The sequence below is a fragment of the Myxocyprinus asiaticus genome, chromosome 50, assembly GCF_019703515.2.
Source record: "Myxocyprinus asiaticus isolate MX2 ecotype Aquarium Trade chromosome 50, UBuf_Myxa_2, whole genome shotgun sequence".
NCBI lineage: Eukaryota > Metazoa > Chordata > Actinopteri > Cypriniformes > Catostomidae > Myxocyprinus > Myxocyprinus asiaticus.
Genome location: NC_059393.1, coordinates 20873382 through 20888515, shown reverse-complemented (window position 1 = coordinate 20888515; position 15134 = coordinate 20873382). Strand labels below are relative to the sequence as shown.

General features: G+C 34.7%; 2 protein-coding genes across 2 annotated transcripts in view; both read right to left on the bottom strand.

Moving 5' to 3' along the window:
* gnav1 (guanine nucleotide binding protein (G protein) alpha v1) overlaps positions 1-2675 on the bottom strand; it is a 40995-nt gene extending 38320 nt beyond the window's left edge. The window contains exons 1-2 of the mRNA XM_051694636.1: positions 2128-2675; positions 238-329 (exon numbers count right to left, since the gene is read on the bottom strand). Of these exons, the coding sequence (XP_051550596.1) occupies positions 238-329; positions 2128-2257 (222 nt within the window). The 5' untranslated portion in view covers positions 2258-2675. The remainder of the gene's footprint in view (positions 1-237; positions 330-2127) is intronic.
* Positions 2676-4678: 2003 nt separating this feature from the next.
* Positions 4679-13674, bottom strand: pcyt2 (phosphate cytidylyltransferase 2, ethanolamine). Its single transcript, XM_051694634.1, has 13 exons — positions 13444-13674; positions 12333-12421; positions 12033-12194; positions 11528-11594; positions 11342-11426; positions 11211-11252; positions 10512-10650; positions 10308-10390; positions 9688-9765; positions 7143-7208; positions 6299-6364; positions 6111-6199; positions 4679-5847 (listed from the first exon to the last, which is right to left on the bottom strand). Exons 1-13 carry the CDS (start codon positions 13569-13571, stop codon positions 5733-5735), a joined length of 1209 nt encoding a protein of 402 aa, XP_051550594.1. The 5' UTR covers positions 13572-13674; the 3' UTR covers positions 4679-5732.
* Positions 13675-15134: the final 1460 nt, after the last annotated feature.

The following is a 15134-nucleotide window of genomic DNA, read 5'->3' as shown; positions in this document are numbered from 1 at the left end:
ACAGAACATAAAATATGCTGAGGCAAGATACAGTCTTCCTTTTAACGGAGGTCTTGTTACACAAGTGAACCACTGACCCCTTAAATTTGTAATAATCCCAAATCACACACATACAAACACAGTTGCTTGTTTTCTCAGACGGCAATGGAAGTTCAGAGTGCAGGGACAAAATACAGTGCTGAACAAACATTAAACTATTGTTTGCAAATGAATCTTCAGAACTATTGGTGGTCTTACCTTAAAGCTGGCCAGCTCTTGCTTGGTGAAACCATGACTGTGAATTATCTTCATCTGTTTGACCAGTGTACTCTTCCCACTTTCTGCAGCACCTGTAGTTTTCCATCAAAATAGGCATAAAATCAAAGGCGCTGACATCTTGACCCATAAAAACTGGTTTATTTTACCCCAAAATGAAAATTCTGTAATTTTTGGGTGAACTTTCCCTTTAAGTTTGAACCTAAAATCTTTCAGTAGCCTGGCCAGATCTGTGGCTCTAAAACTTTCAGCTCAGATCTCGGGATTCAAGCCCACAAATTTTCAGTTTCAACCATGATCTACGGTTCTAATCCCAACTTGTGGTGATGGCTTAGTAGGCTAAAGCACATAACTGGTAATCAGAAGGTTGCTGGTTCAATCCCCACAGCCACCACCATTGTGTCCTTGAGCAAGGCACTTATCTCCAGGTTGCTCCAGGGGAATTGTCCCTGTAATAAGTGCACTGTAAGTCGCTTTGGATAAAAGCGTCTGCCAAATGCATAAATGTAAACGTAACTACATTTCAGATCTGGGCTCAAACCTACAACCTTTCAATTTCAACCTAGATCAAGGGAGCAAACCCCCAACTTCTCAATTTCAACTCAGATCTGGTGTTTGAACCTACATCATTCTTTGAGTGAACTTTACCTTTAAGTTTAAACATACAATCTTTCTGTTACCTGCCTAGCTCTAGGGTTCTAATTCCCAACTTCTTGATTTCAACTCAGATCTGGGATTTGAACACTCAACATTTCACCTATGAGCCCAGATTTGGGGTTTGAACCTTCATCATTCTATAAGTGAACTATACCTTTAAAGGTGCACTCAATAACTTTTTGTTTGTGTCATCTTTGACACTGACACCTAGTGGTGTGGATGCAGCATCATTCAAACGCCATTGTAGAAATTAACTAATCACGGTCTGACATGATTAATTTAATCCATGAGTAAGTTTCCAATAACAGGACAGTTACTGAGATTAAGCGAGTAGTATTTCGCTGGTCACGTGATTCAAACATGGCAGCCCACATGTGCTGACCCTCTCCAAGTAGTGAAAACAGTTTTATAAGGTTACAGATATGACTGGAGTCCTCATCTCATGTGAGTTCTTATGCTTTTATACATATGTTTCAGAATTACGATTAATCTCTTTAGGAGTAACTCTTTTATATTGAGTGCAACTTTAAGTTTGAACCTACTATCTTTAAGTTACCTGCCCAAATTCTTGTGTTCCAACCCACAACATTTTACTAATGAGCCCAGATCTGGGGTTTAAACCTACGTATTTTTGGGGTGAAGTTTGAATGTACAATCTTTGAGTATTTTTGTATCTAAACACCCTTAAAACAATAACAATTACTCGAGAGTCAGAATGACGTAAGATATTCAGTTTTGCTTTCAGAGAAATCGAACAAAATCTAGTGAGGTTTATGCTTAAAACAAGAAAGAACTATTTGCCAATAATGCAAGAAAAATACACTTGTTTTCCTGTTTTCTTGTTATAAGCATTAACGTGATTAAATTTAGTCTCTGAAAACAAGAAAAATATCTTGTCATTCCAAGATTGTTGTAACAATGTTGTAACAATGTTTAGATATTTCTACTGGAAATTAAGACAAAAATACTCAGTAAGAACATGCTTTTTTTTTTGCAGTGTACCTGCCCAGACCTAGGGGGTCTAACCACAAACTTCTCCAATGTTTTAATTCGGATCTGGGGTTCAAACCCACAACCTTTCAGTTATGAGACCAAAACTAAAACCCCAAAAATATATTACATGTAGAAGCTAGTTTATGTAAACTATGAATCCAAGTCTGATCAACCAAAAGTCCAACTCAGATGAACAATCATCCAGGATCAGAGGTCTCTTACCCAGCATGAGTATCTTCACCACGTTCATCTCGCTCTTTGCGTATTCGTACAGATCTCTGTCTATCTGTGCGCTGAGGATCTTCGCCTTCTTGTCTTCCTCCTTCACCTCTGAGCCCAGACACAGACCCATATCCAGAGTTCATGTCTTTACCAAATAGAGCCAAAGAACCAAGAGAAAGCCTAGGATCACCGATGGAGTAGAAGAGTCATTGCTAAAGTCGCGTAAAAACATCCCGGTTGGTTGGTGAACATGCGGGATCTCCGTGCGCTCTCCAAAGTTCCACCAGTAATGCGTAAAAATGACACCAAAGCTTATATTGTAGAGATCGTACTCCAAGTGTTTTGAAAAGAGAGATAGAGAGAGATAGAGAAAGGGCGGCAGGAAAATGTTCGGTCCCTTTCTTCAGACTCGGCGCTTGTGATGGTGAACTATCCTTGTATCCACCGAGAATGAGTCTGAACACAAACGCTGCGCAAACATTCCTAATGCATAACGCGCCACCATCTGCTCTTTACAGGTAACATAAATGGTCTAATTCGATTCGGGAGATGTGTCCGCTTTCTATAGGAAGGAAGTGACGTGAGGTTTGTGGAACTTTGTCACCTGAGATGGGTTTTGTTCAAACGCAGAGAATGTGGAGCTGTTCAGGGACTTCATTTAAAAGAAATTCAAATCAAATCAAGTAATGAAAATAAAACAAATTAAAATGAACACAAATAATATATTAAATAAATTAAAACAAAATAAAATGAACAACATATTAAAATGAAATGAAGTTAAAATAATGAACATAAAATAATACAATTAATTGAAGTAAAAACAAAACAAAATGAACATAAAATAATAAAATGAAGTAAAGAAAAAAAATGTAATGAACAAAACCTAAAATTAAATAAAGTAAAAACGAAATAAATTAACAAAATAATACAGTAAAACAAAAAGAAGAAAAGTAAAACAAAATAAAATGAACATAAAATAATAAAATAAAGTAAAAATAAATAAATAAATAAATAAAATGAAGTAAAAACAAAATTAAATGAACATAACCTAAAATTAAAGTAAAAACTAAATAAATTAACAAAATAACAGAGTAAAACAAAAAAGAAGAAAAGTAAAACAAAATAAAATGAACATAAAATAATAAAATAAAGTTAAAAAAATATAAATAAATAAATAAAATGAAGTAAAAACAAAATTAAATGAACATAACCTAAAATTAAATAAAGTAAAAACTTAATAAATTAACAAAATAATAGAGTAAAACAAAAAAGAAGAAGAAAAGTCAAACAAATCAAAAATTAACATAAAATAATAAAATGAAGCAAAATAATAATAATAATAAAATTAATGAAGTAAAAACAAAATAAAATGAACAAAATAAGAGTAAAACAAAAAAAGTTTAGTTAAACAAAATAAAATGAACAACATAAAATTTCATAAAGTAAAAGAGAATAAAATTAATATAAAATGATCAAATGAAATGTCTCAAAAACAGAATTAACAAAATAATAAAATGAAGTAAAACAAAACAACAAAATAAAAAAATATTAAATATATTTTATTAAAACAAAAACAGAAAACAAAACAGCAACTAACAAATTACTATTTTATTGATATGCAACTTTATACATAAAGAAAAAAATAAGATAAAACAAAATAGTAACATAAAATAATACAATTAAGTAAAACTAAATAAAATGAACAAAATAATAAAACAAAACAGAATGAAGAAAAATAACACAATAAAATGAACATAAAATAACAAAATTAAATTCATTAAAGAAAAACTAAATAAAATGAACACAAAATTATAAAAATGAAATAAGGTAAAACAAAACACAAAAGCCTGGATTAAGATTTTTTTTTTTTTTAAATATTAAAATATCTAAACATATTAATAACCGGATAAATCTACTTATTTTCTTAACTCATTGGCAAATACTTTTTTTTTAACATAAAAAAGGGGGTAAAGAATCAGAATCAGAATGAGCTTTATTGCCAAGTCACATACACAAGGAATGTTTTGTTTGTTTGGTGATAGGAGAAACAAGTGCACACCGAACATTACAGTGAGACACAGAATATAAAACAAGATAAAAGTATAGACTCAAATAATAGGACATATAACAGAATGACGTATGTACATGTGCAAGTGTAAAGATGTGCATATATCAACTCTCAAATTACTATATTATTGATATTCTATATTATACACAAAATGAAATAACAAAATATGAAATAAATATAATGATAAATCAAATATCAAATCAAATAGTATCAAGGATCATCTCAAAATAAATGTATGAAATAAGTTTAATATATATATATTATTTAAACTATTATATAAAATGAAGCATTTACATTTACATCAAAGGGGTTTATAAGATCATTTAAATTCAGAAACAAATTTACGCAAGTGTCTCCACACTTGTGACTATTTAATCCTCATTGCCTTAATCAGTACATAATTGTACAGATTTAATAACACTTTTGCTTAAGCAACGTGTTACTTAATTTTTTTTTTTAAAAACTGTAAAACAAAGGACATCAAATTGTTCCGATACTTTTTATTGTGAAAACTGCAATCTAGTTTGCAATTATTTGATGTGTTTTGATTATTTACAGTATGGATTTCTGGTTTCCGATGAGATTAAATCGATTAAAGATTGTCTGAGGACACTGACAACACACCAACATTCAGCATCTAACAGGTACATTCAGAATTGGTCACTCAACATTTCTACTTATATCTACAATGTAGAGATATTTAATTAGTGTCACATACATTTTCTCAGCAATTTACTCTGAATGTGCAGTAAATAACACATGCTACAATTGCAAGGTGCCTTGACATTCATTACAAAGCATAAAATGTCAAACTGCATAAAAACAAGATCCATAAACTATATAAGCAAAGAGTTTTAAAAGTTTGACTGGGTTTAACCACAGCTGATATTGACAGAAATTACACTCTGATGACATACGTAATGAATATTAATGTTGCTCATTAAAACTGTTAAAACAGCTGAGAGAGTCGTACAGCACGAATCTGGTTGTGACTTTGACATGTCACTTTCACTCGGGTGGGGGAAGTTAACAGCAAGACAAAACCAGAAAAAATAAAAAATCCCAAAGTAAAATCCTAAAAAGCTTTTTGACTGTTTCAAGTATGCATACTAATGTAAAAAACACTTTAGAAAAATGTTCATCAAACATTTCTTGATGGATCACGAATAAATAAAAACAGCATTGAAATGACACAATCTTCCCATTACCTTCATAAACACCACAAATAATTTGCTGAATGTTTCTCTCTCATTCCAAGAGAACGTCTATGCCAACCCATTTATAGATACTGTACCATATCAGCTCTCTCCGCACAACAAAGTGCTTCTGTCATCAAATAAGTGTCGTACGATTTATAAAACAAGTCCTTGTTGCTCCATCATCTTCATTTAAATGCGCAGTTGGTTTAGACATTTAAAAAAACGTTAAGAGTGGAGCAGTTAAGTCAAGGTTTGGAGTGGGCCAAAGGGTTTTGGGGTCATATTTTTGGTTCTAAGATGAAGCCTTTGATTTGTTCGGTTTGGACAGTTCAGTACGGTTAATTATTCGTCAGAGGTCCTCCGGTCTTCACAGAATCTTCTTTATGCTTCATAGCCTCGATAACAGCCATCTCCTTAGCTTCTTTCTTCTGGTTTCTGGCCTCAAATTGCAGCCTAGAGGACAAAAATAGAGAGTGATCGCAAATATAAGTAATACATGTGAACAACATTTTCAGCCATTTTCACTCTAGAGCTTTTGGTGCGAACCAGAGTTCGTTTGACGCCAAAGTTTCGCTCGTTTGGTTGTTGTGAAAGCTGTTTTATGAAGTCCGCTTGAAAATAGCTAAATAATGTAATGTGCAAAGTCGAGGAATCAAACTCGGGTTCGGACAAAACAATCGAACCTCTAACATCGTCCCCTAAATCAATTAAACTACCTGTTCTCAATGATTCTCTGCACAATGTCGTCAGTGGTGAGACTGTTACCGCTGTCCAGAACACGGAAGATACCTCGATTCTTCGGTTCCTGACAAGACAGCAAACAAGTAGGTGAAAATAGTTGTAGATATTTAAAATAATGACTAGTAATAGAAGAAGAGTAAGAAGACAAGCGGCCTCTACTCACTGCATACGGGTCTGTCCCGTCTCTGTCGGAAACCACCTCCGTCTTTCCATGGCACACCAGATCCACCTACAAGGTATAGATGTTTCCAGTTTTTTAACTTGACTCTTTTTGGGGAAAAAATGGGAAACTATCTGAGGTGCTATGAATTTTGATTTAATTTAAGCTGAATTATATTCTTTAGGGATGCATCAAAACAGAAGCTTTGGCAGATACAGATAACCAATAATTTGCCTTCAATGGCCAATATTATAAATCTGTATGTATATTATAAATGTGCATTATTTACACTGCAAAAAAAATAAAAATAAAATGATATATATATATATATATATATATATATATATATATATATATATATATATATATATATATATATATGTATATATATATATTTGTGCATCCTTAGTATTCTTTTATTAAGACTGGGAAAATGTCACAAGCCCTCTTTCAAGAACATCTCTGTCTTCCAAACTATTATGCATGCTCGAACTCTGTAACTGTCTAGGGGCCTTTGGTTTAAGAGCCGAGCAGTAAATCTCGAGATTGTTTTTAAAGAAAAAAAGAGCACAGAATTGCTGAAATAGTGGTCAGTCACTAAAGCCTTTGAGACTGGCTGCTGTCCCAGAGCATTACAAAACATGAACACAAACAAACAAACAAACAAACAAACACTAAAGATTTACTATCTAACATGATGTGAGAATCACACACACAAACACTATTTTTTTCATATTGATTTTCACACTTATTGTGTCTGGAAGGGGTTTACATCGGTTTACTGTACTTCAAAGGTAGTTTAAAATTCCCTACAATTAATTCAAGTTCAATCAGTTTAGTACCATACCTTAAAATGATCCAGAAGATCTTTGCCTACTGCGTATGGGGCCCCAATCACAACCTCTGAAACATACTACAGAAGGGATAGCGAGAAAACAGTTATTCACAGAACAAAATAATGAAGTTCTAATTTTCAAGGTTCTCTATGAACTTAGTTCTAAACTTCTCATTTCTAATGTTCTTAGTTTTAAAGTTTTCTAAATTGTAAAGTTCTAATTTCTATGTTCTACATTAGTAATTTCTGAAGTTCCAAATTCTAATGTTCAAGGTTCTCTACGAACTTCGTTCTAAACTTCTAAATTCTAATTTAAGTTTGAAAGTTCCTTAGATATTAAAGTTCCAATATCTATGTTACACATAAGCAATATCTGACGTTCTGAAGTTCCAAATTCTCTAAGGAATATCTCCTGTAAATTTTAGGTTCTAAAGTTCAAAAAGTTCAAAGTTGTAATTTCTGAAGTTCAAAGTTCTCATGTTCAAGGTTCTCTATGAACTTAGTTCTAAACTTCTCATTTCTAATGTTCTTAGTTTTAAAGTTCTAAGATTTAAAGTTTTCTAAATTGTAAAGTTCTAATTTCTATGTTCTACATTAGTAATTTCTGAAGTTCCAAATTCTAATGTTCAAGGTTCTCTACGGACTTTGTTCTAAACTTCTAAATTCTAATTTAAGTTTGAAAGTTCCTTAGATTTTAAAGTTCCAATATCTATGTTCTACATTAGTAATATCTGACGTTCTGAAGTTCCAAATTCTCTAAGGAATAACTCCTGTAAATTTTAGGTTCTAAAGTTCAAAAAGTTTGAACTAATTTCTGAAGTTCAAAGTTCTCATGTTCAAGGTTCTCTACGAACTTAGTTCTAAACTTCTAATTTCTAATGTTCTTAGTTTTAAAGTTTGTGATGAGGAGGAGGGCATGGCCGGGCTGTGAGGATGCATGCCTGGCACTGAGTTGCCCCAATCAGTGGGAGAGAGAGATAAGGAGGAGCCAGAGACACCAGAGGGAGAGAAAGAGACACACAGAGCTGTGTGTGTGTCGACGTATGTTTTGTGTTCTGCTGAAAATGTTTTGAATATTAAAGTCTACGTGTATTGTTCACTCCGGTTCCCGCTTCCTCCTTAGTAGGGATTGCAGAGGCTTGTCTGCCACAGTGGTGCCGAAACCCAGGATTGGAGGAAGACGTGCCGTCAGAGAGCCCTCGCCATTGACGAAGAATCGCAACGCTGAGGATACACGATCCAGTGGTACTGGAGCAGTTCGCCATGAGGCGGAGGAGTCCTCTGCCATCCGCCACTTGTAATTTCTGAAGTTCAAAGTTCTAATGTTCAAGGTTCTCTACGAACTTAGTTCCAAACTTCTAATGTTCTAAGTTGTAAAGTCCTCTAAATTTTCAAGTTCAAATTTCTTTGTTCTACATTAATAATCTCTGAAGTTCAAAAGTTCCAAGTTCTGTAAGTAATAACTTTTAAGGTTCTAAAGTTAAAAAAGTTCAAGGTTATCTACGAACTTAGTTTTGAAGTTTAAAGTTCCAAGTTCTCCAAGTAATAATGTTTTAGCTTCTAAAGTTCTAATTTCTGCAGTAGACATTTCTGAAGTTCAAAGTTCGAAAGTCCCAAATTCCTTAAGTAATAACTTCTGTATATTAGGTTAACTTATAACGTTCTGCAGTTGTTATTTATGAGGTTCAAACTAAAGATATAAAATGACAAGGTCTGTAGGTTCAAAAGCTCTATGCTTTTTTAAAGCAATAATTCTTAAAATTCCAAGTTCTAAAGTTCTACATTTTCTTAGTTCTCTCAGTTCTAAGTTTTATATGTTTTCTAACTTCTTAAATTAATTTCTAAAGGCTCCCAAATCAGAACCACCAAATGAAGTTCTAAAATTCCAAAGGCAAAAGGAAACAGATGAGGATTATTAAACTCTGGTTGTTTATTGGAGATGCATGCATTCAGGAATGCATTCGATTGTGGTTTTCATTGATATTTCAGTGTAAGGGAGGTCTTGAGTTTCACTACATTTTTCTGATACTGACAGTGTGGGTTCTCTCTGAATGCTACATCATACTTTAGGTATGCTGTTTTGTATCTGAGCCATGAGAGACTGTGTGCTTTGGATGGTTGAGAGGGTTTGTGAACTGGGATATGGTCTGGATTAGCTCAAGGTATTGAGATTGTTGGCTGGATTTGATTTTTAATAGGCATGCAATAATCATACGGAATAAAACAAAATCAAAGACTATTCTCAGTCTCTGCTGTCTGCTCTCTTGACTTTGAAATGTTTCTGTTTTAGTAAAGATTTTTCTCCTTGCCCTCCCTCTCACTGCCTTACATTCTTCTTTTCATAATCTTTCTATCTCTCTCTCTCTCTCTCTCAGAGAACAGTGGTGTATTGTTTTGTGATAATAGTGTTAAGAATACCAAGACATACTGTAATAAAATGGGATTGGAACAGGAAGTAGTGCATGCACAATGCTGTGATTTGATTGGAGGAGGCAGAAAGTATTCCTTTAGTGTGTGGTGTGTGTGTGTGTGTGTGTGTGTGTGTGTGTGCGCTCACTCGGCAGGCCAGCACACTCAAAGTTCTCTCATGAACATTCATGATGGGGTAGTTCTTCCCTTTGTAGCGGTTCACTTCCTACAAAACACGGAGTCAGCACTTGTAATCTGGCTATTTTAAAACTATGCACACATTTAGGTAAACAAATAACAACATTAAAAGTAATGAAAATAACAAATATAGTATAAAATCTGGTAGATTAAAAAAAAAAAAAAAAAGCAAAATCAGTATGAAATCTGAATAGGAGATGCTTTCTAAGGGTGGTTTCTTAGAGTGAAAAAGACTAAACTAGACATAATTTCACCTGCATGGGATACAGATATATCTGATGAAATATATGCAAAATGTGTGCATATAATGAACATTATGAACATCCTTTTTGGGCGAATTTTAGTTCCCCCTGACACCAGGATTTTAAAGAAATCTGTAAAATGTGTGTTGTCATGGAATTTAAACTTCCATTCTTCCTGGTTCACATGAGGTTTTGTATTATCAAAGTTCATGTATATTTGTTACAAACATTAAAAACAAACAGCTATATCTATGCCTTTCAGCAAAGTTTGTTCAGAGAAATATAATGGCAAAGAGCTGTTCAAGGTGCACGTGTATTTGAAACACACCTGGTCAAAATGCAATCCGACAATGACGTAAGGCTTCTTTGCTTGTTTGTGAACGGTCTCTAGGAAATCCACATGACCAATGTCTTTATGGTACAAACAGTAAAGGCTACAACCAAAACACCCATAAATACACACAGACACAACATGAACTCCCTTCTTGAAAGAGACAGTGAGGGTGAGTAAATGACAGAATTATAAGGATACGGAAGAGGTCAAAAGCGCCGGCCACATATATGATTGTGTCTCCCGGCTCTGGCTCTTTTCCTGAGGCAAACTGGATGATTTTTTGAGATGTTTGAAGGAACTGAGAGACGCCAGTCCAAGGACTATGACCTTTAGGGCCCTAAAGAGATAAATGAGAAAATTGTTTCACATTAAAAAATATTCAAGTTACTGATTTATATCAGTTTTTTAATACATACCACAGATTAAATCATACATTTCAGTTATGCACAGTACAGTATGTTCCGCTACTAGAATTCAAAACAACATAAACCAACTGTTGCATTTCGAAACGTATTGAAAATTTATATGTGCAATTTTTGCACCTCTAATGTCACCTAACAAAAGGTTTGATGTTATTATGCGTTTTATTGACAGTTCATTTTATTTTACTCCACCCACATTCCCTTAGTTATATAGAGAAGTTGCATCTGATTGATTACATTTTTATGAAATATTATGAAAACAAACTATTTTTTCTTTAGAAACACATGCACTCATGAATCATGCACAATAACAGCAGAAACATGTATTAAGAAAGAAAATAATATCATTTGTGATTTAATGTTGACTTTAAGATGCATCCTGACCTCTAGTATGAGTATGACAACAGATTAAAACATGTTCTACTACTTAATAACATTGTGAATCTGAATGTAAGCTGTGAAAACATCAACTCACCTTCCCAAAGTTATCTGTGTGCAGTTGGTAGGCTGTGTTATCCTGAGAGAGAGAGGAAAATTCTGGATTAGGCATTGTTGGAATGAAACAGAATTTTGTAATGCATATCCACACACATAAAGTATACTCACAATGTTACTGTGGTGCGCTTTTGTCAACAAGAGCATACGACCCACCAGGTCTGTCGTTGACACTCCCTGTGTGCGTTTGCACTCCCTGTGGACACACACAATGCATAAGACAACCAAAACATCTACTTTTGGCTACAAGTTCAGTGGTGTACCACAAGTGTCTGTCTTAGGGCCTCTTTCATTTACCTGTATCTGCCCATTCTCTTCACCTCGTCATAAGTATCCTTTCCATCTACGGTTAAGGTGATGTCATCTACCAAAATAAATGAAATAATTTCATATTCAACTCAAATTCAGTATAATTTTGATACAGTTACGTTTTAAAGGGGCCATATCATGAAATCCAGTGTTTTGTTGCTCTTTTGAAATATACGTGTTTGATGTACTATTTAGACATACTTTAACGTCCACAATGCATATCTCTCATATATACATAGTGTGAACTACCCAAGAATGTAGAGGTTAGCTAATCATAACAGAGGTCATTTAGAAGTCTTAAAAGATGCAGTAGCGATATAAACCTGTTTAATTTCTAAGGGTCAAAGAAAAAGTGGAAAATGTTAATGAAAAGGTAAATTATGATTTGACAAACATAATAAGTGAACTTAAAGGAATAAAATGCTACAATGGCCCCTTAAAAATGTTAGAGTGATTATGCTGTGGCTGTAGGCGTCTATAAGTGGCCCCTCACCTCCATGCACGCAGAAATCACAGTTGTATTTGTCCAGCGTTGCCAGCGTGGTGACATACGGCGCCCCCTCTACGATTTCATCCACCCATTTTATCGCCCGGATCATTTTATAACGCTCAGCCTGCATGAACACCGGAGGACCCTTGTGCTTGGCTATTTCCTCTGAAAGTGAGAGAAAGAATATTTTAGGTTTCACTCAAGTGTCCAAATACTTTGGGGGCCACTTTACGTGCAGTGCAAAGCATTTGTATGTGTTATCAAGGACTAAGTCAAGTGTATAATGTGTCTTGTGAAGCATACCATCTGTGTGAACTCCCACTACGAGATAATCTCCCATGGCTTTGGCCTGCCGCAATTGGTTAGAATGACCATAGTGCACCATGTCATAGCTGTTGATTAAAACAGAACTGGACTTAGTACTCAATAACGTGAATTGACTTGGCACACTTGAACGGTAACCTGAAACGGTGTGTGTGCTATTGCGTTATCTAAGCAAGGCCTTTGCCCCAGTTAGATCATTAGCCAGACCGATGGGATAACTTGAGGACATAATATCCAATTCCATTTCCCTTGATCCTTTACTAACCGACACGCATCAGACGATGTGTTATTTATAACTTTAGGTTCACCACCCTCTTGTGTACTATTAAAGCAATTCTGGGAGAGACGCTACAGTAGTTTTGGTAAATTTTGGTAAAATATTTGGACATAAAACTATGGTATTCTCAGAAGTACATTGGAGTCCGATGTAAATACCATGGTACATGAATTTCAAATCTACGATATATGTCAGACTACTATGGTATAACCATCTGATATTCCCATAGTACCACCACAGTACTAACTTGTAAGGGTATGTACTATTTTGGACATGGTACCATGGAAACCCCATGGATGTTTGAACATGCACCATGGTAACAAATATTTTTGTAACAAGCAATTCCTCATAGATGCTATATTTTTGGGGCATGTGCCTTGGCAATAACATGTTTTTGAACATGGCACCACTTTTAATGGATTTTAGTTTCATAGTAAAATTTAAATACCATTTCAGTACCATTATATTGACAGTACCATATTAATAGCATGGACTTTTGGACTTATGGTAATAATTAAGAAGCATTAGTACCATGGTGTTACCACAGTTTTCTGTAAATACCATGACACGTGAATATGGTAATAATACAGTACTATGGTGCATATAAAAACTCCATAGTATTACCATGACTGTACTATAGTGCAACCATAGTACTTTTTGCATAACTCTCACTCTCTCTCTCTCTCTCTCTATATATATATATATCTCATTTGCATGCTGTTGTAATGCATTATACAATTTGTGAATTAATGTAATTCCAAAAGCAACCATATATGACTTTATACTCCGATCTTCCGCTGTGATCTCACTCACCAACCGTCACACCACACCCGGACCACCCGCTTCCTCTTCTCCGCGCTGCAGGCTGACCCTCCCCGGCTAGAGGAACTGCTCTCTGCTTTGTCTTCCTCCTCCACCGCATGGTTTCCGTTTCTGATCATGTTTTATGCGTATAAACTCTCAGATCAGCTGTAAAACACCGATATATCCGGAAACCGGTAAATTCACCTTCCCAGATGGCAAGAGAATGTGCGCAATGTTGATGACGCAAAACATACACGCCCCTATGGAACGCCCCTGCTCCAGGCCCCTCCCTCCTCCCGTGACGTCACCATTGCTTTGTTATGTTTGGATAAAAATAAAAATAAATCTATTTATTGGCTAAACTTTATATTCACAAATATACCTTTTTTTTATTTTTTTTTTATTTTTTGTTTTGTTTTGTCGAGAAAACTTGCTTTATTGTTTTTAAAAGGGGATAGAACATTATAGTCACTCAATTCGTATATCTCTGAAACAAAGAGCAATTAAAACTTCTTTAATATATTCATGTAGATATGTACTGTATTACACTACCCCTAATGTAAAACTACTGTATTACCTTAATGGTTTTGAAAGCATTTGTTACTTGTGAAACTGATAAAAAAACAAACAAACAAACAAACAAAAACAACTGTAAAATGAAAACACAGTCTCTTGAAATAGAATAAATGATTATGATTACTACACAGTATTTAATTATATTAGTGTCTGTAGAGCCGAGGAGGGCGGGGCCGGGCTGGAATGAGACACACCCGGTCCCCAATCAGCCTGATGGGGCGCGCGAGAGATAAAGGCGGCCGGCGACAACTGTTCGAGAGAGAGAGAATTACAGACAGCTGTACTGTGTGTTTTTGGTTGTGTGTTTTGTTTAAATTGTTTATTAAATTATTATTTAAGTTGTCAAGCCGGTTCTCGCCTCCTCCTTTCCACTGAACCCCTTTACAGTGTCTATTTAAAGATGTGCCAAAATAAATCTAACTGTCTGTCTGTCTGTTATCTATCTATCATCTATCATCTACCTATCTATCTATCTGTCTGTCTGTCTGTTATCTATCTATCTATCTATCTTCTATCTGTCTGTCTGTCTGTTCTATCTATCTGTCTGTCTGTCTGTCTGTCTATCTATCCAATTATCTATCCAATTATCTACCTATCTATCTATCTGTCTGTCTGTATCTATCCATCTATCCATCTATCTATCCAATTATCTATCTATCATCTATCTATTTATCTGTCTGTTCTATCTATCGATCTATCTATCTGTCTGTCTGTCTGTCTGTTATCTATCTATCTATCATCTATCTATCTATCTATCATCTATCTATCTATCTAGCTATCTGTCTGTCTGTCTGTATCTATCTATCTGTCTGTCTGTTCTATCTATCTATCTGTCTGTCTGTTCTACCTATCTATCTGTCTGTCTGTTCTATCTATCTATCTGTCTGTCTGTTCTATCTATCTATCTGTCTGTCTCTGTCTGTCTATCTGTCTGTCTGTCTGTCTTTCTGTCTGTCTGTCTATCATCATCTCGTCTGTCTGTCTGTCTATCTATCTGTCTGTCTGTGTCTATCTATCTGTCTGTCTGTCTGTCTATCTATCTATCTGTCTGTCTGTGTCTGTCTGTCTATCTATCTATCTATCTCTGTCTGTCTATCTGTCTGTCTGTCTGTCTTTCTGTCTGT